Below are 26,230 nucleotides of genomic sequence, written 5' to 3' on the forward strand. Positions count from 1 at the left end.
AATCATAACACATATGTTGTTTCAAATCTCAATTTAAGATTATAGGATTTTATCTAAATTCTTTGATGATATATTTGTTTCTGCTTTCTCTTGAAAATCATGGATATAAACTTACTTATCAATTTATCTTCTTTTTTTCCGTCTCGCTCTGTCGCCCAGGCTGGAGTGCAGGGGCCGGATCTCAGCTCATGGCAAGCTCCGCCTCCCGGGTTTACGGCATTCTCCTGCCTCAGCCTCCCAAGTAGCTGGAACTACAGGCACCCACCACCTTGCCCGGCTGGTTTTTTGTATTTTTTAGTAGAGACGGGGTTTCACCGGGTTAGCCAGCATGGTCTCGATCTCCTGACCTCGTGATCCGCCCGTCTTGGCCTCCCAGAGTGCTGGGATTACAGGCTTGAGCCACCGCGCCCGGCCCAATTTATCTTATAAAATATACATTTAGCCAGGCACAGTTGTACACACATAATCCTAGCATTTTGGAAGGCCAAGGCAGGAGGACTGCTTGAGCTCAGGAGTTTGAGCCCAGCCTGGGCAACATAGCAAACCCTATCTCTACAAGAAAAATACAAAATACTTTGGGAGGCTGAGGCAGGTGAATCACGAGGTCAGGAGATCAAGACCATCCTGGCTAACACGGTGAAACCCCGTCTCTACTAAAAAATAAAAAATAAAAAAAATTAGCTGGGCGTGGTGGCAGATGCCTTTAGTCCCAGCTACTTGGGAGGCTGAGGCAGGAGAATGGCGTGAACCCAGGAGGCGGAGGTTACAGTGAGCTGAGATCGCGCCACTGCACTCCAGCCTGGGTGACAGAGTAAGATTCTGTCTCCGAAGAAAAAAAAAAAGTACAAAATAATTTAGCTGGACATGCTAGTACATGCCTATGATTCCAACTACTCGAGAGGCAGAGGTGGGAGTTCCAGTTGAGCCTGGGAGGTCGAGGCTGCAGTAAACCAAGATCATACCACTGCACACCAGCCTGGGTGACAGAGTGAGACCCTGTCTCAAAATAAAATAAAATAAAATAAAATAATTAATAAATAGCTTCAAAATAATAATATCAATATTCCTACTAATAGTAAGACTACCGAGTCCTATTATCCATAAGCATGGTGAGGCCTCTGTGCTGTGTTCCAGCAGTTCCCCCAGATCCACATCTCATGCTCCCCACCCTGCTGCCCTACCTTGAGCTACACCTTTGTCTAATAACCTTACTGTCCTACTCTTTGAAACAGCCTCTTAATTCCCTCCTATGAGTAGTATTAAAATTAGCTGGTAATCTCTTTTTCCCTCTGCCCTTTCCATCCTCTAATTTAAAATGATTTTATTTCCAGTTAATACCAGCTGAGTAGTCATCTCATGTACCCTTCCCCCATATTTGCTACTTGTATTTTATCTATATTGTCAGAGCTTATAGTATTAAGGTGTCAGGACTTAATTTCCATCGTGGAGTCTTAGTTTTACACTAAGGCATATTGAATGCCCAACACCAATCTTTACAATGAAGCTTCTCCAATCACTTCTGGATTATCTACAGTTCATTCTCTGGTGGATTTCTCAGGTAGGGATCATGGGAATGATATTCTCTGAGTATTCAAACATTCATAACAATTTATCTGTGACTTTTGAAGATCAGATACAATATTCTTGGCTTACATTTTCTTGACTTGACTATTTTAAATGTGTCGCTCCATTGTTTCCTCATAAGGTATTGCTGTCCATGAAGCCCAGCGCTGTATTTGTTATCATTTGCTGCATAATAAATTAGCCCCAAACTTACCGACCTAAAACAGTAAACGTTTGTCATCTTGTGCTTTCTGTGGGTCAGGAATTTGAAGGTGGCTTAGGTGAGGGGGATTCTGCTTCCTCTGGACCCTCCCCCACTCAGCCTTTGAATCTTCTGTCTTCTTTGCTTCCAATGTTGATAGCCTGCTTAGTTTGCAATCTGCTCCCGGAAGTTTTTCTCAGAATGGGAACCTGCCCTTAAGGGGCAGATTCTTATGAGATCCTTAGTGGCTTCTGTTGGCACAGCACCTTCTGTTGAGAGTCAGGCTCCGTGAAAAGCACAATCTAAGACCTGAGATTTGCATGTGGGAGGTTTCTTGGGAGCACTCTCAGGAACAGCTGTGAAGAATAGGACAGCAGAGTTGGGCGGAGCGAGATGAACTGTGATGAAATGGCAACAGAGACTTCAGCTAATCGCACAGGAAGCTCTGGAGCTGGGTTGGCCCTTTGGAGTTGCCCCAGTTGCTGCTTGTTTGCCAGGCCTTTGTGCCCTGCATCAGCCAGTCTTTGGCATATTGCCTCCTTTGCCCACTGATTCTCTATGCCACCTGTATCCTTTATCACAGTTCCATAAATAAATGGGTCACTTCTGAGCTTTCCCTTCTATTTCATTGGTCAATGTGTCTGTCCCAGCATCATTGCCACTCTGTCTATTACTACAGCTTCCTAATAAGGCTTGTCATCTGGTAGGGCAACACCCATCTTTTATTCCTTTTCATTAATACTTTAATTTTGCCCTTCCATGTAAATTTTAGAATTTACATGGATCTTATTTTACATGGAGCTTATTAGCAGTGGTGTTCAAATATTTACATGGAACTTATTGGAAGTGGTGTTCAAATAACTAAAAATGGGGATCCTGAAGAAGGATTATCTAACAAAACAGATTTTTGATACCAATAAATCCGGTTGTAGAAGAAGTAAATGCTTTTGAAAACTTAATTTTACTGTGTCTTATAAATACACATATACACTAGAATTGCCAGATTTAGGAGAAAAAAATACAGACTGTCTAGTTAAATTTGAATTTCAGATAAATAACAAATTTTTTAGTATGTCTCAAATATTACACAGGACATATTTATACTAAAAAGTTATTCCCCGTCTCTACTAAAAGTACAAAAAGAAATTAGCAGGGCGTGGTGGCGGGCACCTGTAGTCCCGGCTACTCAGGAGGCTGAGGCAGGAGAATGGTGTGAACCCGGGCGGCAGAGCTTGCAGTGAGCCGAGATCGGGCCACTGCACTCCAGCCTGGGCGACAGAGCAAGACTCTGTCTCCAAAAAAAAATAAAAATTAAAAAAAAAAATAAAAGTTATTCATTGTTTATCTGAAACTCAAATTTAACTAGGCATCTTGTATTTCATCTGGCAGCCCTAGTACACATTCACACACATGTGCACACGTGCACATACTTAATACTATTTTACCTCTTTTTTTCCCTGGATCCTCTATTTATGAGACCATACCCTTACTTAGTGTAAAATTGCTAACCACAATATTGTTTAAGAATGAATGTGTTGGCCGGGCGCGGTGGCTCAAGCCTGTAATCCCAGCACTTTGGGAGGCCGAGACAGCCGGATCACGAGGTCAGGAGTTCGAGACCATCCTGGCTAACACGGTGAAACCCCATCTCTACTAAAAAATACAAAAAGCTAGCCGGGCGAGGTGGCGGGCACCTGTAGTCCCAGCTACTCGGGAGGCTGAGGCAGGAGAATGGCGTAAACCTGGGAGGCGGAGCTTGCAGTGAGCTGAGATCCGGCCACTGCACTCCAGCCAGGGTGACAGAGCGAGACTCCATCTCAAAAAAAAAGTAAAATAAAATAAAATAAAAAAAAGAATGAATGTGTCACTCAAGGTAGATAATGGAGTTCTGAACTTTTGTCATGGGGAAAAAAAAGCAAAAGAGTATATATTATTCTTAAAACAAGAAGAAAATTTATTTCCACATGTGAAATGCCTAGGCCGAAATGGAGCAAAATAAAAATCCGTGTATCCCCACAGGCTCAGAGCTCAGCCCTACTTCTGAGACCTCTCCAAAGGGCCCCACTCTTTGAAATCCAGAAAGTATTTGTATAAGTCTCAGCCTCAGGCAGGAGCAGAAGTTTTACAAAATCAGTGACCTGCAGGGAGATTCCTAGTGAGACCAACAGGGTTCCCGTTCTCCCCTCGAGCAGATCTTGCGGAAGCTGAAGGGCTATGATTCCTACAACACCCTGCTGCTGCCTCCCCGCAACCCTGGAGAGAAGCTGCCCCCAGAACTGTACGAGTACTTTAAGGAGATGAAGAAGTCAAAAGAGGAGCAGATGAGGGCGAAATATCTGGAGAATCTGGCACAGGAGAATGGTGAGAACTCAACATGGACAACCCCTGGCACTAACCATTGCCTTCGCCCCCCTGAACTACCCCTGCCGTGGGACCAACCCATTTCTGAGTACCTGCTAGGTGCTGGGCAGGTGGTGTCTGCCTTGTGTATTTTATTTCTAACCTTTACAAAATGGGTTGTGTTATCCCCATTTTATGGATGCATAGGCTGGAACACATTCTGCTGTCACTAGGGCCCAATTTGGGTAGTACAACCTAAAAACCGCTAATACAGATGGAATAACACTTGCTGGATGCCACATTGAGGGCTTTGCACGTACTGATGAGAAACTGAAGCGCAGAGAGGCCAGGTCCACAGTTTTAAGTGGCAGAATCAGGATTCCAGCCCAGGACTCTCTGACTCCAGAGTCCATGATGGTAACCACTGCCTCCTTTGGGTGGACCTAGGTAAGGCAAAGTACTGTAGAAAGGTAGAAATTGGTGCCCTAAAAGCAGGGGGTGGGCATTCCCTCAAGCAAAAGACCAACCCCTCCATAATCCTCAGGCCAAACTCCAATCACAAAGCTGTCCTGTGCTCTCAGAACGGTGCCCTTTCTGGCCCACCACCCCTGAGTTATCCCATCATCTGCCCAGGGGCTCTTGTGTGCTTGCCCATAAAGGTTCCTCACTGACTTGTGGGACTGTGTGACTTATGAGGATGCGTCTTCTCTTTCCTGCTTCTCTGTAACCTCATCCTGGAAATGTACCCACCTTGTTCTTACTTGCTTTCATCTGTGTAACAGTCATACATGTAATTATTTTCTTCACGCTCCCTCCACCATTAGCCAAGAAGTCCCTGTAAAGGCATTGATCAAATATTCCCCATGTGTAAAACCAGTGCATGGAACAGCAGTTGACCCAATAGTGCCCAAGAAATGGGTGCTGTGTGAGTGAATGCATTAATGGATTGAATGGAGTAATTTCTCCTGCCATTGGACCTGTCTCATTGTCCAGGAAATAGAAGCTAGTCAGAGACCACTAGTTTGGCTTAAAAGGAGAAGATGAGAGAAGGCAGCTGCCACCCACCCTGTCTCCTAGTCACGTTCCTTGAGTTTGCTAGGGCTGTCATTGCAAATGCCACGGACTGGGTGGCCTAACCAACAGAATTTTCTTTTCTCCCACATCTGGAGGCTAGAAGTGCAAGGCTGAGTGTCAGCAGGGTTGCTTTCTTCTGAATCCCTTCTTGCAGTTGGCTGTCTTCTCTCTGTGTCTTCGCCTGGTCTTCCTTCTGTGTGTGTCTGTGTCCTAATCTCCTCTCCCCATAAGGACACCAGCCCTACTGGATTAGGGCCCACCCATGTGACCACATCCTACCTTAATTACCTTTTCAAAGGCCCTATCTCCAAATCAGTCACATTCTGAGATACTCGGGGGTTAGGACTTCCACATCTGAATTGGGAAGGGACACGATTAAGCCCATCACAAGGACCCACTGTGTTGCAAGCACTGAACTGAAGTGGTGGGAAAAAAAAATTAGTGAAAAAAGTGCTGGGGGAAAAAAAATCAAAAATGCAATGAATCCCTGCCTTTGAGAACTCACAGTCTTGAAGAGAGTGTGAGGAGAGACACACCATCAGAGAGACTGCCCAGCAGCCCAAGGCAGGGGCGGCAAGGGCTGCAGCATACGAAGGACCTCCCAAAGGCAGAGAAGGCCTTGGTGCTCCCCTTGTCCTCAGACACCATGATTATGGGCTCACTTAGATATATTTGGCCCAATGGAAGGCAGTCTAAGCCAGGATCAGTGGGTGCAGAGGGAACCCAGAAAGGTGCACGCCCTGCTTCTCACCAGTGCCTCTCTCTACTCGCTCTGCTCTCACGCTATAGATCGTCCTTCTCTGCCTCCGTTCCTTCCGGGGAAGGTCCACAGCCCCAAGTCACACGGCCACCATTCACGAGGGAGCTGCAACCCCTCAGGCTCAATTTCTACCTTGTGTGGCAAAGAGAATGTCTTGCCCTGTAGTATGGGGGTCACCTCATATAGTCACAGCCCATTGCACCCCTGAAATGCTATAGAACAAGGGGCAATCAATGAGGAAGGTGTTGGGCCAATGAAAGGATAGCTGTCCCTAATGATGACACAGGAAATGGTCATGATAAATTAAAGGGGAAAGCAGGCTACACATCAGTATGTACAATATAACCCCAAGCTTAGTTTCAAGCAATTAAAAATTAAAATTCTGAGAGGTTGCAACTCTCCTGTGCTGGTATGATAAAATTTAGTACAATTTCTCTGTCACCATTTCTTTGTCTATCTCCACCTCTTTTTGTAGCTGAATTCCATCATTTTTGCCTCCTCTGAGTTTTCCACATTTTCTAAGCAAATGTATAATTTTAATTCCTAAACAAATGTCAAAATGTAGAAACACTGTACACAGAGAGACTGAGGAACAGCCAACTGACTGCAGTTCTTGTTTATTTGGGTTGAATGGTCCAGGGTGATGGGAACCCATATGGTGAATCTCCTCTTCATCTTTTTTTTCCTTTTCTGCCCGCATCTCCCTTGTCCCCCTCCCAACTCTTCCCCTGGTGTTTTCATCCTTTGCTCCTTGGCAGAAGAGGAAGATATGACCTCATCAGATCAAGGAACCTCTAATAGCACGAAGAGGACATCGCTGAGCCGAGGGATCTCTGTCACATCCAACCTGGAAGAGTGGCACGCCCTGTTGGTTGAGTCCAGAACCTATCTAGAGGAAGAGGAGGATGAGGAAAGCCTGGAAAAAATCATGTTCCAAAGTAACCGAGCATTTTAATGTTTTGATACTAGTTCTTTCCAAGCAGAAGTAGGAAGACAATATTCAGTACCTTGTCACTTCCTCCAAGCCTCCTAGTATGGCTCCTAGCCCATCTTGCCCTGCCCACCACAGCTGCCCTCTGGAGAAGCTCTGATCTGCTGCTCACACTAGGATACAAGCTTGAGAGTTGGCTGATGAGCTTAGCATACAATACATTCTTGTCACAGCAATTTGTGTTTCAAGTAGACGAAATGAAGGCCTGAATCTTTCATGCTAAGATTCCGGCAGACTGCGAGGTGTTTAGAGAAACATTATGGGGATGGGGGACATTCTCCCCAGTGTCCCCCCAGTTGGACCATTAGAGAGCTCTTCTCTTGACCTCCCGGCATTATGGGCCCATTTTCTGGCATTTATTTTCCCCAAGTTTTACAAGATGTTGGAACCATATTTAGAAAATTAGATTCAGTGAAACTGGGTTCATGGGGGCCGTTTGCTGGTCATTATAAACCGTGACAAGGCATAAGCAACCTTGTCCTGTGCCTACCCACAGAATAGGAATCATGGGTGAGGCTCAGGAGATCTTTAGGGAGTTAAGTCGTCATTCATAGCCCTCATCAACCAGGTGAGTAAATTAAATCAGGAGCATGTAATGGCAAAACTGAGATTAAAGACAGAAATTCCTGGCTCCATGCCTCATAATTAATCCACCCTGGCTATATTGATGGGCCCCCAAGTGGCTCCTGGTCTCTCTCAGCAGCCTTCCCCACCCCATACACCCTGACTCTGCGCCCCATGCCTGGACTCTTCCAGGGCTGACCCTGGACATCCCACAGAGAAGAAAGCATACCACAATGCTTAGGATGAAAAAACATGAAACCATCTAAATGCCCATCAGTAGGGAACTAGTGAAACTGTGACAAAGCCATACAGTGGGAGTTATTTAGCAGCTGTTTAAAAAGAGTGAGCTAGGCCGGGTGAGGGGGCTCATGCCTGTAATCCCAGCACTTTGGGAGGTCGAGGCAGGCGGATCACAAGTTCAGGAGTTCGAGACCATCCTGGCTAACACAATGAAACCCCGTCTCTACTAAAAATACAAAAAATTAGCCAGGCGTGGTGGCATACTCCTGTAGTCCCACCTACTTGGGAGGCTGAGGCAGGAGAATCACTTGAACCCGGGAGGCGGAGGTTGCAGTGAGCTGAGGTTGTGCCATTGTACTCCAGCCTGGCGACAGAGCGAGAAGCCATCTCAAAAAATAATAATAATAATAATGAGCTAGGCCTGTATTCAAGTAAATGGAAAGAAAGACGTCCAAGATGTATTATGTGAAAAGCAAGTTACAGAACAAAATTCAGAGTGCCATCCTAGTTTTGTTATTAAAACACTGTATTTGTGATGACTATATGTATCTGGCTGCACACTACTCTACAAACTATTCATACACATAGGATCCTGCAACTTGCTTTTTTCTAGACGTTCCTCTAGGCCAATGCATTTGATAAATCAAGGTTTGGCAAACTTTTCCCATAAAAGGCCAGATAGTAAATATTTTGGGCTTTGAAGGCCATACAGTCTCTGCTGAAACTACTCAACCCTGCCTTTGGAGGGTGGCTATGATGACAAAGACAATATGTAATCAAAGGATGTGGCTATGTTCCAATATGACTTTATTCACAAAAATAAGCAGCAGAACAGATTTGGCCTGTGGGCTATAGTTGACTAGTCTCTGATACCGAAATTATTATTTTAATAGCTGCTGTGTATTGATTGGTTCTGTAATAGGAATTTCCTATCATTTATTCAGCCATTTCCCTTAATGCTGCAGATTTCACTCATTTCTAATATTTTGCCACTGTAAGCCATCCTCCTCTCCACGCAAATGTCCTTTCTACTTTTCAGCAAGAGAGATTCCCCAAAATAAAAGTAGAGTCAAAAAATCTGTTTTTTTTTTTATTTTAGTAGCTCTAAACAAATTATTAGCTATAAATGTTAGTAGCTATAAAAAAACTATCAGCCCAAAAGGGCCTTCTCATATACTACAAGTGGGGACTGCTGCAATGTTTGCCATTAAAAAAAAAAAAAAAAAAAAAAAAAAAAACAGCATTTAAAAAGAAATATCCATTCCCATTTCCATCAGTATCCATATAACTTCTGGCATATATAACATATATGCCATGTGTGCACACAGCATATATTTTAAATTTGCAGATGACAAGCTTCAGAGCATTGACAGCCACTCCATGGAGGAAGTTGGAGAGGTAGAAAACAACCCAGTGAGCAAAGCAATCGCTCGCCACCTGGGCATTGACATTTCTGCAGAAGGCCGCCTGGCCAAGAACCGGAAAGGCATCGCCATTATCATTCACGGGACACCCTTGTCAGGTATGCACCAATTCTGAGGGGAGGTTAAGACCAGCGGTCATGTCTTCTCTGTAAACTCTGCGGCTTCCAGAGTGGCAACATCAGCTGTGTGGTCATGGCAAATACCAATGACTTTATTTGAGGAGCAGCATAGGGTAGCGATTACACATTTATAGCTGTGTATCTTTGGGAAAATTAAGTTGTCTGTGCTCAATTTCCCTGTCCGTAAAGTGGTATTAACACTATCTATTTTATAGGGTAGTCATGAGAATGGAATGAGAACATTTATATAAAATGCTTATCTCAATACTTGGCACATAATAAATACTCAAACAAAAAGCTGCTGATGTTACCATTTTTATTGCTGTGATGACTGGCACATAGTAAATACTCAAACAAAAAGCTGTTGGTGTTATCATTATTATTACTATGATGACTATTAGCATTCACAATTATAACAATATCTGCAGTGTGAATCCTCATTGAAAAGAAGCTTCCATCACATGCTAAATATTCTCAATAAATATTCTCCTAACCATAAACCAGTCAAGGGGTGAGCCCTTGATAAAGAAAGGATTCTTGTTAAAGAGTCCTTTACTATCTCCAAAATGACATATGCTAACTTCACCATCAACCCAAAGGAGCAAAATCACCTACAATGGAAAAAAAAATCTTATTTGTATAGTAATTTGCTGTCTACAGAACTCCTTCCCATCCATTTGTCTATTTAAACTTCAGAACCACTCAGAAAAGAGAATTTGACTTCCCCTACCTTATAGGAAGCTAAGGTTCAGAGAAATTCCAGGACATCTGCCCAAGGTCACCCAGTTAGAAAGCGGCAGAGCGGAGGGATATTGGGAGGATGCCCTGTCACCTCTATTAGCTTCAGCTTACTTGACGAAGGGCCGTGAAATCTTGTTCTGACCCAATTACTATCACTCATACAGACAACATTTATGGAGCATTTTTGATGTTCTAATCACTGAGAGGCCCAGGAATCTTAAAATGTCACAATTCATTACCCCTTCCTTTGAAGAACCTTTCCTTGAGAAGTTGTAAACCAGGACCTAAAAAGTAGAAGGCCAGATCTGTGGGCAACAGGCAGAAATCAAACAAGTCAAGTAAGAACATAACTGGAAATGTTTTGAAGACTCCACCTACACACACACACACCTGTAGAGGCTCAGGCCATTTTCAGTTGCACTAAAAGGAATGACAGAAGGATTGTTGATGGACCCGCAGAAACTGCAGACAACTGGAGAGTTAACACCAAAAATGCACTGACCTGGAAAGAGCCACCAGCCCTGTCTAGTGGAGGCTCAGTCACTTTCCATCTGCAGGTGAAAAGCCTATTAGAGTGTGAACTACAGTAATAACAAGCCTGGCATTTTTGTGGAACCTTACAGCTTTCCCAGAAACTTCATGAAGAACAGCTTAACAGTCTATGTCAAAATCAGACTGACCAGTATAAGTTATTTTGCCCCTTTTGTTTATGGTGAAGTTAGCACATATAACTTTTGAAGGCAATAAGAGACTCTTTTGTTTATAATCCATATACTTAAGGATTATCCCCAAACTGTTAAATTGCTGACCTCAGAGAGGGGATTAAGAAGGAGAGAGAAGACACCTCATTTGGAATGTATACATCTCTGAATTGTTTGAATTGTATTCTTTCCATAATTGAAAAATATTAAAATATTAGAGAAAAAAATCCAAGCCATTAAATGATTTAAAAAGAGAAAGAAATATATGTGCAGACTCTGACCTGGCAATGTTACTTCTAAAAATTTCTTAGGAAAAATAATTAATGATGTGGACAAGATGAACTGCTTGAATGTTCGCTGCAGCACTGTATGCTGTAATAGAAACTCGGGAGCAACTGTAACATTCAGTATGGGGGACTGGTTAATCAGGCCACAGTACATTTATATAGTGAATTTTATTGCCATTAAAAACAGCGTCTTGTACACCCATGTTCATAGCAGCATTAGTCACAATAGCCAAAAGGTGGAAACAATCCAAATGATCATCAGTGGCTGAATGGAAAAAACAAAATATGGTACAATGTGATGCTATTCAGCCTTAAAAAAGAAGGAAATGGACAGGGCGTGGTGGCACACACATGTAATCCCAGCACTTTAGGAGATCCAGGTGGGTGGATCATGAAGTCAGGAGTTCGAGACCAGCCTGGCCCCCATGGTGAAACCCCGTCTGTACTAAAAATACAAAAATTAGCTGGGTGTGGTGGCAGGCGCCTGTAATCCCAGCTACTCAGAAGACTGAGGCAGGAGAATCGTTTGAACCCAGGAGGCAGAGGTTGCAGTGAGCCAAGATCATGCCATTGCACTCCAGCCTGGGCTACAGGGCAAGACTCTATCTCAAAAAAAAAAAAAAAAAAAAAGGAAGGAATTCTGACATGTGCTACAACACGGAAGAACCTTGAGGACCTTATGCAAGGTGAAACAGGACAGTCACAAAAGGATAAACACTGTATGACTCCGCTTAGATGAGGTACCCAGGCTGGCCAAATTCCTGGAGACAGAAAGAGAAACAGAATGATGGTTTCCAAGGGGCTGGGAGGGTGGTGCGTATTGGGGAGTTATAGTTTAATGGGTACAGAGTTTCAGTTCGGGAAGATGACAGTGTTCTGGAGGTGGATGGAGGTGATGGGGGCACAGCAAAGTGAATGTACTTAGAACCACTAAACCATATACTTAGAAATGATTTAAGTTATAGCTGTTATGTATATTTTACCACAGTAAAAACAGTGTCATGCAGGTGTATTGAATGAATGGAAAGTTGTTCATGGTATATCATTTTACATGAGAAAGGGTGCCATACTCGTGGTGTGTAGTTTGTATTAGTGCCCCGTTGCTAATATACCAAGTGACAACAAACTTCATGGCTTCACATAACGCAAATTTATACTCTCATAGGTCCGGAGGACAGAAGTCTAAAATGGGTGAGCAGGGCTGTGTTCCTTCTTGGAGGATCTGGGGGACAATCCGTTTCCTTGTCTCTTCTAGATTCTAGAAATGTTGCCTGCATCCGTTGGTTCCTGGCCCCTTCCTTCTCCTTCCCAGCTATCAGCATAGCATCTCCCAGTCTCTCCTGCTGCTTCCATGGTCGATTGACCTGCTCTGACTCCAACCCTCTTGTTCTCCTCTCATGGGGACCCATGTGATTACATTGTACCCAGTTGGATAATCCAGGCTAATCCCCCATGTCAAGATCTGTAGATTAATCACATCTGCAAAGTCTCTTTTACCCTAGAAGATAATATATTTGCAGGTTCCAGGAATTAGGATGTGGAAATCTTTGGGGGAGCCATTATTCAACCTACCACATAACCTATTTCTTTTTTTATAAGAAATACAGTTATGTGTGTACTTAGCAACCATAGGCGAACTGTACTATCCCTGAATGAGTGGATGATGGATTTTTTTTTTCTTTTCTCTTGTCTGTTATATCTGAATTGTCAGCTTTTTTTTTTTTTTTTTGAATGAAAGTACCTTGAAATGAGAAAAGAAATCAACACAAGTTATTCTTTAAAATAAAAAAGTCTTCCTGTTAGAATCAGAGACAGGAAGAACTACAAAGTATTTTAAAGATCATCTGATAGAACCTGTTTCTTAAACAGACCAGGTGCAGTGGCTCACACCTGTAATCCCAGCACTTTGGGAGGCCAAGGCAGGCGGATTACTTGAGGTTAGGAGTTTGAGACCAGCCTGGCCAACATGGTGAAACCCCGTCTCTACTAAAAATACAAAAAATTAGCCAGATATGGTGGTGGGCGCCTGTAATCCCAGCTACTCGGGAGGCTGAGGAAGGAGAATCACTTGAACCCGGGAGGTGGAGGTTGCAGCGAGCTTAGATCTCCCCACTGCACTCCAGCCTGGGCAACAGAGTGAGACTCTATCTCAAAAAAAAGAAAAAAAGAATCTGTTTTTTAAACTGAGGGAAAACCCAGTGAGGATGCAGATTGCCACAGCACGCACACATCGGTGGCAGGGTTAGAATCAGACCCACGGCCCTGACTCCAGGCTGAGGTCTTCCTTCTCTTTGCTGCTGACACCTCCAGCCACATGGGAAGGAGGCAGAGCATTCAGAGAGATCACTTTGCAGGGACCTCTGTTCTTGAGACCTTTTCTGTCTGGGACACTGAGCAAATGAGCACCATTAAATTCAACCCCCTGGTCTTTTTGATAGGAAAGTCAGCCACCGCCATCAGCATGGCCAAGTACTACAACGCGGCCTGCCTGAGCATCGACTCCATTGTGCTGGAAGCTGTGTCCGACAGCAACAACGTCCCAGGGATCCGGGCCCGTGAGCTCTGCATCAGGGCTGCCATAGAGCAGTCCATGAAGGAAGCAGAGGAGGCTGGTAAGAACCCATTCTCCCGGCTTTTTGTGGCCAAGTCACCAGCACCCCCACTGGCAACACCCATCTTCTCTGTGCCCCACTGAGCTCTCCTCCCACAGCCTGATTGAAGTCTGCCCTACAGCATGCTGCCAACTTCATAGCCCAGAGGAGAATTCTCTTCACGAAGCATGCCCGAGTCTCCTGCCCTGCCCACTGCCAGCATGCTCTTGCCTCTGTAGGGACCAGGACAATGAATAAGACACAGCCCACACCTTTGGAAGTCTGACACCTGGAGGGGGCGGGGGAAGAAGCAGACTTGGGGTCAGTCAGAGCAAAGGAAAATAATTTTGCAACAGAAATATCAGCTTCTGTGAAAGAGCGAGTTTGGGATGAATGGGTTCCAACAAGGGTGATTTGGGAAGTTTTCAAGGAAACAGGTTGGAAGAAGCAAGAGAATGTTAGTAGGCAAAGATGGGGACAAGGACATTCCAGAACGAAAAAGCAGGGAAGCTGATCATAAATTAGGGGTGGGAAAGCAGGTTGAGGCCAATCATTGTTGACCTTGAATGCCAAGATTAGGAATTTAAGTTTTATGTTCAAGGAATAGAGCCACTGGCACAGTTTTCACACTATGGAGAAATGGTCAGAAAATCACTATAGGAAGGTAGCCCTTGACTATCATATAAAGGAAGTGATAGTGAAGCTGCAGACAAATGGGCCTGGGCCGGCCAACCCGACAGCCACCTGCATGGTAGAGAATTGAAGGAGTAAGAAGGATTTAAGATGGCCACGCCCAGATTCCTAGTCACAGAAACCAGGAGAGAGTGATGTCATTTACCTAGATAGGGAACACAGGAGGAAGAGAAAGTTTGCTGGAGAAGATTGGGTTGAGTATGGGGGAGAGGGGTTGTTTTCTTCCTTTCTATCTTTTTTTTTTTTTTTTTTTTTTTTGAGATAGGGTATCTCTCTGTCACCCAAGCTGGAGTACAGTGGCACCATCATAGCTCACTGCAACCTCCTGGGCTCAAGCGATCCTCCCACATTAGCCTCCAGAGTAGCTGGGATTACAGGCATGCACTACTATGCCTGGCTAATTTTTAGGGTCTCACTATGTTGTCCAGGCTGGTCTCAAACTCCTGGCCTCAAGCAGTCCTCCCAAAGTGCTGGGGTTACAGGATTCAGCCACTGTGCCTGGCCTGAATTGAGTTTTGGAATCCCATAGCAGGGAGGCCTCATGTGGCCTTCCTACAAAAAGTTGAGAATTCTGGCTCCATCAGGTTATCTGAGGACCTTCGGAGCAGGCGAGCAGCTGCTCAATGGGAAAATATACTAAACACCAAGCAGAGTGCCTGCTCAGAGCACAAGCATTCCTATGTCAGTACCCATGGCATAATGTAATCCCAGAAAAGCTTCCAGCCTGCTAGTTGATAAAACTGGCTGGGACTTTCAGGATTGTCCCCTCCCCTCAATACCTCTGCATGGGACACTTAGGGAAATGGAAGATAAATAGCTCTTTAGTGAGAACCTCTGGCTATGCCCTAATGCTGATTCTCTTAAATTTTTTATTTCCTTTTCTGTGAAATAATCTACATTTCATAGTGATCTGTGGAGCCATGTTTATGTCCTGTGCCTACGGGTAAATTTGAGCTCCTGGTCTGAGAAAGTAACATCAAGCTAGAGACAGAGCTGGGAGAGTCTTTCTCCATGAAACCACTGGGGTAGATGAAGCAGCCAGAAAAGCCCAGAATGAGCCAGGAGGAATGGATAAGGCGGGTTAGGACCATGGAGAACACCTACAGTTCAGGAGAGGTCGTGGGGAAGCCGGGAAGGCAGAGACAGCAGAGCCAGGGTCACAGGGACTGTCAGGGAAGTCAAGGAAAGGGCCCCGAAGCCTTAGGAAAGGGAGGAGCGAGGAGAAGTTTCACACCCTTCAGAGCCCTGCCGGACGGGGAGCCTTCCTGCTGGCCTGATCTCACAGCGCACTTGTCTAGCTAACCTAATATTGATCTACCTCCTTCGTTGTCCGCCCTCACCCCATGTATGCTCTGGAGGCAGGGGCTTGTGTTAGTTTTCCCCACTGTAGTCCCAGCACCTGGAAGAATGCCTGGCATAGTTGACACATAATAAAGATTCATAAAGGATTCATTGAATCAATAAATGAACAGAATTAGAGACTGCTGGAAGCCCAAATAGAATAGGCCTAAGTAGAGGGCGGCTGAATTTCCCAGTCAGGAGGTCCCTGGGGTCTTTGGATAGAGCCCTTGCAATAGAGGGTTAGGCCCTCACATCTCCCCTGCATCTGCTGCCACTGTGGAGTCAGTAGGCTGGAATGAAGTGGTGGCAGTGAACCTGCCTGTGCCATTGGCCCTGGGGGCTGCTGAGGACGTAAACCGGGTAGGTCCAAACAGAGGTGTGCAGTGAATGTACAACTCCCACGGGAACCCTGAAGATGTGATATAAAGAAAAGACTTGGAAATAACACAGGAGCAATTTTTATACATTACATGTTAAAATGATCACATTTTGCGTATATTGGGTTAAAATATGTCCCTAAAATTAATTTTTACCTTTTTAATGTGGCTACTAGAAATGTTTAAATTACATACGTATGTGTCACATTATACGTCTGTTGGACAGAATGGACTTCAGGGTGCCATCCCCACTGTCGTTTTTTGTGATTCTAACGTGATTTTAATAAAAATTTATACTCTCCTTATAGCCCAGGAGGCTGCTGTGGGTCAAAACGTCATAGGGCAAGGACGACTGAGCACTGAGACCTTGGGCAAGTTAACCTCAGAGATGACTCTGGTGGCCCCGGAAATTAAACCTGCAAAGAGTGTTCGTGGGAGCGTAGTCATGACCAAAAGCAAGGCGGACAGCCATGGCTCCGGGTCGCAGAAGCAGCATCACTCACACCAGTCTGAAACATCACAGGTACAAATCAGGGCTCTACCGCAGGAGGGCTGGGATCTTCCTCCTCCCCAGCATCCTGCAGCCAGGTCAGTGCTCTTCATTCCTGCAGTGTTCCCACCAGGCCGGCCTGAGCGCTGTCCCTGTGCGCCTCCTTCTGAAAGGGGCATTCACCCAGCTGGTGGTGCTCAGCAAACATCTTTTATGCTGTAGGCACTGGCGAAGTGCAAGTAAAGAAAGCAGAATCCCTGCACTAAGAGTCTGATGAAGGAGATAACCACATGTGCAAACATTTGCAATAAAGTGAAATTAGTTACAAAAGAAGTGTGAAAAGGGAATTAGGCTGAGCCACAGAAAATTGCCAAAATTCAATCCTTTTATAACTCTATAACAGCAATTTCCTATGGCTCAACCTAATTCTAAAGGAAGTTAAGGATGAAACCATTAATCTAAGTTGTGGGAGGGCTGCAGGGGGAGTCCTGGAAAGTCAGAAAGAAGTCACAGCATTTGAGCAATGTGCCAAGAAACTTAGCAGTCTCAGCCAACTGGCCGGTGCTACTGAAGCCAAAGACAGTGGGCGCAGTGAGTAATGAGTTGTAGGTGGAGAAGTGAAATCAAGTGAGTGTAGGCTTTTATGATGTTTGAAAGTGAAGGGGAAAAAAACGAAAGAGTAGTAGAGGGGCAAAGCCAGGATCAGGAGAGTCCATTCTCAGAAAAGAAGTAGAAGCAGGTCTGTAAAGAATGGAGCCCCTGGAGAAGTGTCATGTGGCAATCCACTCAAGAGAGAATGAGATCCTGGGAGGCAGTAGGAAGGGCAGAATTCAGCACTATTAAGCGAGAAGAGAGCCGGCTTCCTTTGGGGTCAGTAAAGGGTGAAAAACAGATGCAGCTAAGGATGGGAGAAGCCGAGTGGAGAATGGAGGTTGGAAAAGGCCTTGTTGAATGGCTCTGTGATGCATGTAGGAGGCATGGTCTTTTGAGGGAAGCAGCGAGGAGGCTGGGGCTGCAGAGCATGCTCAAGGGGAGTGGCAGAGCACTGCTTCCACTATGGTGAATAGAAGCAGAAATTGGTGATGGATAAGGAATAAATAGTTGGGAATGATAATGGGCCAACCAAGACTGGAAACTATAACTTCACAATTGTGAAGCTTCTCTCTCTCTCTCTTTCTCTCTCTCTCTCTCTCTCTCTCTCTTTTCTCTAGAGTCAGGGTCTCACTCTGTCATGCAGGCTGAAGTACAGTGGCACAATCTTGGTTCACTGTGGCCTTCAACTCCTGGGCTCAAGCAATCCTTCCACCCCCGCCCCCCAAGTACCTGGACTACAGGCATGTCCCACCATGCCTGGCTAATTTTTTAAATTTTTGTAGGGATGAGATCTCGCTGTGTTGCCCAGGCTGGTCTTGAACTATAGACCTCAAGCAGTCCTCCTGGCTCTGCCTCCCAAAGCACTAGGATTACAGGCATGAACTGCCACACCTGGCAAGATTTCTCTAAGTGGACCTGGCAGCTCCCATTCAAGAGTGGAGAGAGAAGAATGCCACCCTTGAGGAGAGGGGGTGTGCTCTTAGAACTAGGGGCAAGAGAGCTAAGGGTGCCATCAGTATAGGAAGCCCAGCCTCAGTAGAGAAGGAATTAAGAAGGAACATAGAATGGGAGAAACAGGAAGGGTTGGAGTGGATCTCGTTACAGCCTGAGAGTGCTATAGGGACAGTCGGGGAGGTGGATGGAGCAGAAGTGAAAGTCCTGGTAGAAGAGGAGGCCCATCCACTGGGAAGAGCAGATGGATGGGGAAGAGTTGTAGGTCTTCATGGGAAATGAGACCTGTGAATTGGATAGAGCAGGTGGGTGGAATAAAGATGTAGGTCCTTAGGCCGGGTGCAGTGGCTCACACATGTAATCCCAGCACTTTGGGAGGCTGAGGTGGGTGGATCACTTGAGGCCAGGAGTTCAAGGCCAGCCTGGCCAACGTGATGAAACCCCGTCTCTACTAAAAATACAAAAAAAAATAATAATAACTTAGCTGGGCATAGTGGTGCACACCTGTAATCCTAGCTTCTTGAGAGGCTGAAGCATGAGAATCACTTGAGCCCAGAAGGCGGAGGTTGCACTGAGCCAAGATGGCGCCACTGCACTCCAGCCTAGGCAACAGAATAAGACTCTGTCTCAAAAAAAAAAGTACATAAAAAATAAAATTAAAGATGTAGGTTCTTGTAGGAGAGGAGGCCCACATATTAGATCAGGTAAGAGGATGGAGCAGAGGCAAAGGTCTTTAAGGGAGAGGAGACCTGCAGGTTGGATGGAACAGCCCACAGGGCTGAACTTGTGCCAGATGATATCTGATTGTCACTTCAGTCTTATGTTTCTCTCACACCATGAAAACAGAAGCCATTGATTCATTTTCTTCTGGAGCGCTATCCTTTTCACCCTCTTTTCCAGGATCCAGTAGAGTGTTCTTTACCCAGACGTTTATGGATGAACTAAAACTCATTTCTCTGTTACCATATAGGGTGTTATCAAGAGTCATTTCTTTTGGTTTTGTTCTGTCCATCTGGATGGGGAAGTAAAGCTTTTTAGAATTCTTCAAAGGCAGTAGAACATCCCAATTCTGACTCCAAACTCCTTTCAGTAAGGAAACTTAAAGATCACAGTAGAAATCAGCTCACAGACCCCACATGTGGCTGCCTGCACTGCCCAGTGTGACAGGACTCAAATGATCTGGACAACAGAGTCCCCCCATGAAAGCACTTACCCCGGGAGATGGCGATTGGTCTTCTTAAAGCTCTCATAAAGCATGAACTTTCCAATGACTGATATTTCAGTCATGTTGCAAATGGGAAGAAATGTGTAAATATATTATATAATGAAGATGTGGCCCATAAGCTCATTTATTTATAAATCACCTCTATCCAGGAAAGCACCAGTAAGAAATCCTGATCTTTTGAATGATATTTAATCCAATGCTCTTGCTTCTCAATTTCATGGCCTCCACAGCTACTCACCTCCCTGACCACATCCTAGACATTGTTCATCACTACCCATAAACTCCAAGATCTCTCTGTCACAGTCCTGTTTTCCCACAGCCATCTTCTCGCTTTCCAGATGACTAACTCTGGTAAGCACCTGGCCCCATCGAAACCTCCAGTCCTTATCCTCACTACCTAGCACCCACCTCATGCCCTCTTTACCCAGTCTGGATGCCATGGTCTGCCACCATAGTACCCCTTGCAACCTGCCCTTCACCACACTCTCAAGCAAAGCTTCAGCCCTGGCAAACCTAATCCCCCACCTACTCCATGCAGACCAGCTGAACGTAGCTGAGGAAGATTCTCACCTCTCCTGCAGGATCTTAATTTAAATTTAAGACCACAGGTCTCTAGTGGACCCTTTGGTCTGGCTCAGCCCTCCATCTATTCAAGATGACTGCTTTATTGCTCTCATCACTCTCCTAGCCTCCAAAATATTTTCCTCTTCCTCATTCTCAGCCAATGATCTCTCTTCTGATTTCACCAAGAAAGCTGCAGCAATCAGAAGACAATGACCTCATCTTCTGGCCACCAAGTCTTCCAGCAGCCTGCATCCACACACGAGGCTGTGCCTTCCCAACAGCTGAGTGTCTGCCCTGCCTTCACCCAGGGCTGATCCCTGCACATGGGCACCCGGCCCCACCCCTTCTCTTATCCAAGGGCTAAATTCCTGCAGTTGTCCCCTGTCTCCCATTTTCTCCCTACTCTACTCCCGTCAGCATCTATGCATGCTGTATTATTATTCCCATCATTAAAAATGCTTTCCCATGACCCCACATCCCCCTCCACCTTTACCTCCTTTCTTAGCTCCCCTCCTCTGCTGCTCCTCCAAAGAACTGCCGCATTGCCTGCCTCCCCATCCTCACACCCTCCCCCATCCTCTCTTTCACTGCTTCTGTTGGGTCCTTTGTCTCCACTGTTCCACAGCTGCTCTTCTCAAGGTCCTTGGCAGTCTTCACCTGGACAAATCCAGAGATCAGTTTTCTGTCTTCATCTCACATGACTTCTTGGCAGCTGATCACCCCCCATCTTGGAAACACTTTCTTCATGTGGCTTTCCCTCCTCCACCTTCCTTTCTACTTCATTAGCAACTCCTTCCTCTACTTTCCCAGCTTCTCAATCTCCAAATTCCTGGTCATTGGAGTAGCCTAGGACCACGTCTTCTACTACTACTTTTTGTTACCTGCATTGTCTTTGCAGGCGATCTCAGTCAATTGCATTACTTAAATATTTAAATACCTTTAACATGTTTGTGACTCTCGAAATTCTATTGCCAGCTCAAATTTCTTCCCAAGTGCAGGTTCATGTATCCACATTCATTTTCAATCTCTCTCGAAGGGCTTAGAAGCATCTCAAAATGTTTATATCCAAAAAGTGATTCTTGCTTCCACTGCTCCCCAAAAATTGTTCTTCTCCCAGTCTTTCCTTTCTCAATAAATAATTTCACCATTTTCCAGCTTGCTAAGGTCAAAACTCAAGGAATCATTTTTTGATGCCTCTTTCTTTATGTTCCATCTGAAGTCCTACTGGCCTTACTTCCAGAACGTATCCTGTATGAGCCACTTCTTGCCACCACCATTTTCGTCTCGTCTCCACCACCATCCTCATCCCTGTTGCCATCATCTCCTGTCCTGACCACAGTGACATCTTCCTGTGACTCATGTCACCTCATGTGATGGGTAAGGTGGTCTTTTAAAAATAAAAATCAGGCTGGGTGCAGTGGCTCCTGCCTGTAATCCCAGCACTTTGGGAGGCCGAGGGAGGCAGATCACCTGAGGTCAGGAGTTCGAGACCAGCCTAGCCAACATGGCGAAACCCCGTCTCTACTAAAAATACAAAAATTAGCCAGGCGTGGTGGTGCACTCCTGTAATTCCAGCTACTTGGGAGGCTGAGGCAGGAGAATCACTTAAACCCAAGAGGTGGAGGTTGCTGTGAGCTGAGATGGCACCATTGCACTCTAGCCTGGGTGACAAAGACTCCATCTCGAAAATAAAATAAAATAAACATAAATATAAATCAGATTATTTGCTGAAACACACCAACTTCCCATAATACTTGGAATAAAATACCATGGTCTACAAGGCCCTGCATATTCTGGTCCTGGCGGTGTGGTGTCTTTTTTTTTTTTTTTTTTTTTGTGGCGGAGTCTCACTCTGTTGCCCAGGCTGGAGTGCAGTGGCACGGTCTTGGCTCACTGCAAGCTCCGCCTCCTGGGTTCATGCCATTCTCCTGCCTCAGCCTCCCGAGTAGCTGGGACTATAGGCGCCCACCACCACGCCTGGCTAATATTTTGTATTTTTAGTAGAGACGGGGTTTCACCATGTTAGCCAGGATGGTCTCAATCTCCTGACCTCGTGATCCGCCCTCCTTGGCCTCCCAAAGTGCTGGGATTACAGGCGTGAGCCACCGCGCCCAGCCTGTGTGGTGTCTTTAACCTTAAGCCTGACTATCTCCCCCATTGCTCACTGAGTTCCAGCCCCACTGGGCTCCGTGTGCCCCCCAGATTCCCCAAGCACACTTGCGTTGAAAGAGCTTGCTGTCCCATCCCAGAAAGGCTCTGCTCCCAAGATCTTGTCTCATTCTTTCACATAACCCAGGTAACATGAGCATCCTCTCTACACAGTCATTCCCCAACCCTGTTATGGTTCCTTATTACCTGGTTATTTCCTTCCTAGCACTTGTCACTCTCTGAAATTGTATTGATCTGTGGAGGAAAGTGGCCTTTTCTGTCTCTTCCATTGGAATGAAAGGGCCCCAGGGGCAGCACCATTGTTTGTTGTTATATCCCTAGTACCTAAGCGAGCCTGGTGCAAGATAGGTACTCAGTGAATAATTGTCGAATGAATGAAAAGCTGCATGCAGTGAATGAAAAGCTGCACAAACACCGTACCTTCCACACTGTTACCACTTGAAACTTACAGCGGTACTTTAAGGTAGACAGGATCCTTCCATTTTATAATGCAATTCCCATTGTACAGATGAGGAAATGAGAGATTATGTGATCTTCCCAAGGTCCTGCGGCTGGTAAGTGTAGGCGTTGTTGAGATACAAGGCCGGATTCTGACTCCTGATCCTTCTCCCACTCAACAGATTTCCTCCAGCCCTCTCCTGCCGGGGCCCACCCACCGCCGGCTCAGTGTCAGTCCCAGTGTCGGAGGCGAGACCGGGCTGATGAGCTGTGTGCTCCCGGATGAACTTCTCATGCAGATCTTGGCAGAGCGGATACAGGTGGGTCCATGCCACCTGCACAGAGCTGCAGGGCTTGGCACTCACACACCATCCCCGCGCCCCGGATAGAGGTTCTGGGCCATCAGCCACCACGGGGGCTCTCTGACAGCTCTTGTCAGTCCCTGGCCCTGGCTCAGTCTGCAGCCTGAGGCCATTCACCTTCTTAAAGGACCAGAGAGGAGAAGACTACACAGACACTTTTTAATGACCAGAAGCAGAGCGATGTGTTAAAACTTACAATGTGGAGCCATTCTAAAAGTGCGAATTTGGAGCTATGTTAATTGTTTCAAAAACACATTTTCAATGTTATTAAGTGAAAAAGAAGTAACTAGGAAACAGTGGTTAAAACACAGTAACATTCTATGTAAATATTTATAAATGTATACTACACACATAGTAAAAACTTTTAAAATACATGTTAACTGTGGTTATCTTTGGGTAGCAGGATTATAGAATTTTAGTCTTCTTTATACATTTATGAATTATTTTACAATAACATATTGCTTTTAAAGTCAGAGAAACAGTAACACTCTTTTCCAATTTTTAAAATTTTTCCGTAAGAATTCTACAGTTAAAGACAAGAAAATAAGATCACCATTCTGCTCATGGTTTGCAGACACAGCTACATTGCTTAACAGGTCCTGGAGCTGGGTGTTTGCTTTGTGTTTTCAACTAGGGCCACAATCTTAACTGCACATTTAAATACAACAAAATTAACTTGAGGTTCCCAGAAGAGGAGGAATATCATCACAAGAAAGTTTTTATGTTAAGATTTGCACTGCTACTACATTAAAGGCACATCACTCTCAACTGATTTGAACAAGGTGTTCCCATAAGCGTGCCAATGTTTTAGACACCCAGAGTAAAGGCTGAGAAACACTGGTAAAGCCCCAAAGCCAGCCTGTGGAGCTGTGCTACTCAAAATGCTGGTCTCTGATGACACATGGAGCTTACAGGGCTTCTTTCATCCACAAAGTCTTGCTACCAAGTTCAGCCGCAGAGAAGGAATGACGTGGCCATGGTACCTATTCAGTTGCCAGCTAAACCAAATAGTGTGTTTAGCGATATAGGTCATTTACATTCTGACACAAGCTTCTTGTCTCATCAAAAACCTAATGCTCATTCATTGGTGGCTGGTCTACGGGCTACACCACTCTGAGTAACACTGAGTAAGGCAGAGGCTGTTCTTCAATGGTTACTGTTACCAAAATCATTACACTCCAAGGCAGTAAGACCACTAAGAAAAATACAAAAGGCCCATCCACTGCTGCCCCTGCTGCCTGTGACTCTGTGCTTGGGAACACAAGGGAAAAGGGAAAAGAGTCTTTCCCTTTTCATCTCATTTTTGTGTACCTCATGGATCTTCCCAGACCTGCCCTTTAACATTTTTGTTTGTTCATTTATTTCTACAGACAGAATAAACCCTTTACTCTACAAATAGGTACAATAAAAACCATCTGGCTGAGCACAGTGGCTCATGCCTGTAATTCCAGCACTTTGGGAGGCCGAGGCAGGTGGATCACCTGAGGTCAGGAGTTCGAGACCAGCCCGACCAACATGGTGAAACCCCATCTCTACTAAAAATACAAAAATTAGCCGGGCATGGTGGTGGGCACCTGTAATCCCAGCTACTTGGGAGGCCGAGGCAGGAGAATCATCTGAACCCGGGAGGCAGAGGTTGCAGTGAGCCAAGATTGTGCCACTGCACTCCAGCCTGGGTGCTGGAGTGACCGAGGGAGACTCTGTCTCAAAAAAAAAAAAAAAAAGACTGAATGATTAAACACTTTTATTCTTCTCTTTTATTTTATGATAGCACCTTGAATTTAGCAAGCAGAAAGGCATGGTGCTTGCATCGGGGCCCAGTAGGTCTGCAGAACCCTTTGCAGCCCCAGTAAAAGCATAAACAGAACAAATGAGGTTGTGGCCATAGTAACTGTCTTTACTGTCTCTGGTTTCAGCTGAGTGATTGCTACCGAGGAGTGGTGTTTGATGGCCTCGACACTCTCTTTGCTCGGAATGCCGCGGCTGCCCTCCTCTGCCTGCTGAAGGCCATTGGCAACCGGGAGCATATATACATTCTCAATATGGCCCAGGATTATGCAGCCATGAAGGCCCAGGAGAAAGCCAAAAAGGAGCAAGAAGGCAAGGCCTCCCACCTTCCCCTTGGGCTTAAATGAAACTTTGACATTTGCTATTCCATTGGCGCCTCACCTCTGCCCTGTAAGGTGGCCAGGAGTTTGTATTTCTGCTTTGCTGGGAGGGAGCTGGGACTCATGTGGCTGGTTGGGAGGTTCTATGATGAACACTCTGCTGACAACAGGTGCATTCCTGCTTCCCTCCCATCACAATGTACCCCTCCATGGTTTCTGCAATTACAGCCATTACAGATCCTGACTGAAGCAACTGATTTCCTTGTTGGTTTTGTTTAAGCCAACTGTGCATTTCTTATAAAACTCACGATGCTAATACACTTTCCAAAACATTTACACCTTAGTGTGCTGCACACCAGGCACTGGAGCAGACATTTTGTATACTTTGGGGCATTTAGTCCTCACAATTACCCTGTGAATCTTGTCCCCATTTTATAGAAAAGGAGAATATAGCTCAGAGATAGCAAAAGTCTTGTGTCAAATCACATTGCCAATTAGTAGGAGAACCAGGTCCTTTTAATTCTAAACCTATTGCTTTTCCTATCATTATACCAATGGCCTGGGAAAAAATTTAATAACCGAAAAATTTGCTTGAAAGATAGGTACACACACATACAAGTAATGTTAGCTTAAGTTCCCAATGTAGTCAGAAGCAGCTCCAGCAAATCTTAGTCCCCCGGGGCAGGGGTTGAGGGACAGAGGTGGGTGGCACTGTCCACGGGAGTCAGAGCCCCACCTCCTGGGAGCCTCAGCTCCAGCCACACGACTGCCCTTCCTTACTCGGGCTTGCTGCTCCCTTCTAGCACAATCTACTCAATTCATAATGCTTTTCCAATTAAGGAAATACTTACAAACACTGGGCTGTCTCAGTCCTTGAACAGAACTCAAAGTCAGCTTCCTTATAGTCTCATGCTGAGAAAAATCTGGAGCAGTGACCAGGCATCCCTCAGCAGTCATCCAGCCTCCAGCTGCATAGTTTTCCAGAAAGCTCGTTTCTCCATACTGATCCACTTGAAAATAATTACCACTTTTCCTTTTCCCACTTATCTTCAGAATGAAATTTCTCCCAGTTAAATTGTGGGCTCCTCTCCCCTAAATCATCTGAATTGAAATGTCCTAAGATGGCATACGGTCACACTATTAATACATTAAAATCTCATGCTTATTGAACATCTATGAACACGCCAGGCACTGGGGAAAGCACTTTACATGATTGCTTATTTCATCTCTACAACGGCCCTATGTTACTGTTCTTATCTGTGATTATCCCTTGATAAGTGGCAAGGAAGGAACTCAAATGCAGGTGTCTGAGTCCACAGCT

At 45.3% G+C, this 26,230-nt stretch overlaps 1 protein-coding gene across 1 annotated transcript in view; it reads left to right on the forward strand.

Annotated features, from left to right (window-relative positions):
* Nucleotides 1-26,230, forward strand: part of HYDIN (HYDIN axonemal central pair apparatus protein) — a 390,515-nt gene that overhangs the window by 234,434 nt on the left and 129,851 nt on the right. Inside the window, exons 36-42 of the mRNA XM_023210374.1 lie at nucleotides 3,958-4,126; nucleotides 6,698-6,877; nucleotides 9,083-9,256; nucleotides 13,445-13,618; nucleotides 16,317-16,531; nucleotides 22,622-22,759; nucleotides 24,718-24,901. Coding sequence (XP_023066142.1) covers nucleotides 3,958-4,126; nucleotides 6,698-6,877; nucleotides 9,083-9,256; nucleotides 13,445-13,618; nucleotides 16,317-16,531; nucleotides 22,622-22,759; nucleotides 24,718-24,901 — 1,234 coding nt within the window. The remainder of the gene's footprint in view (nucleotides 1-3,957; nucleotides 4,127-6,697; nucleotides 6,878-9,082; nucleotides 9,257-13,444; nucleotides 13,619-16,316; nucleotides 16,532-22,621; nucleotides 22,760-24,717; nucleotides 24,902-26,230) is intronic.

Source organism: Piliocolobus tephrosceles, chromosome 17 (assembly GCF_002776525.5).
Source record: "Piliocolobus tephrosceles isolate RC106 chromosome 17, ASM277652v3, whole genome shotgun sequence".
NCBI lineage: Eukaryota > Metazoa > Chordata > Mammalia > Primates > Cercopithecidae > Piliocolobus > Piliocolobus tephrosceles.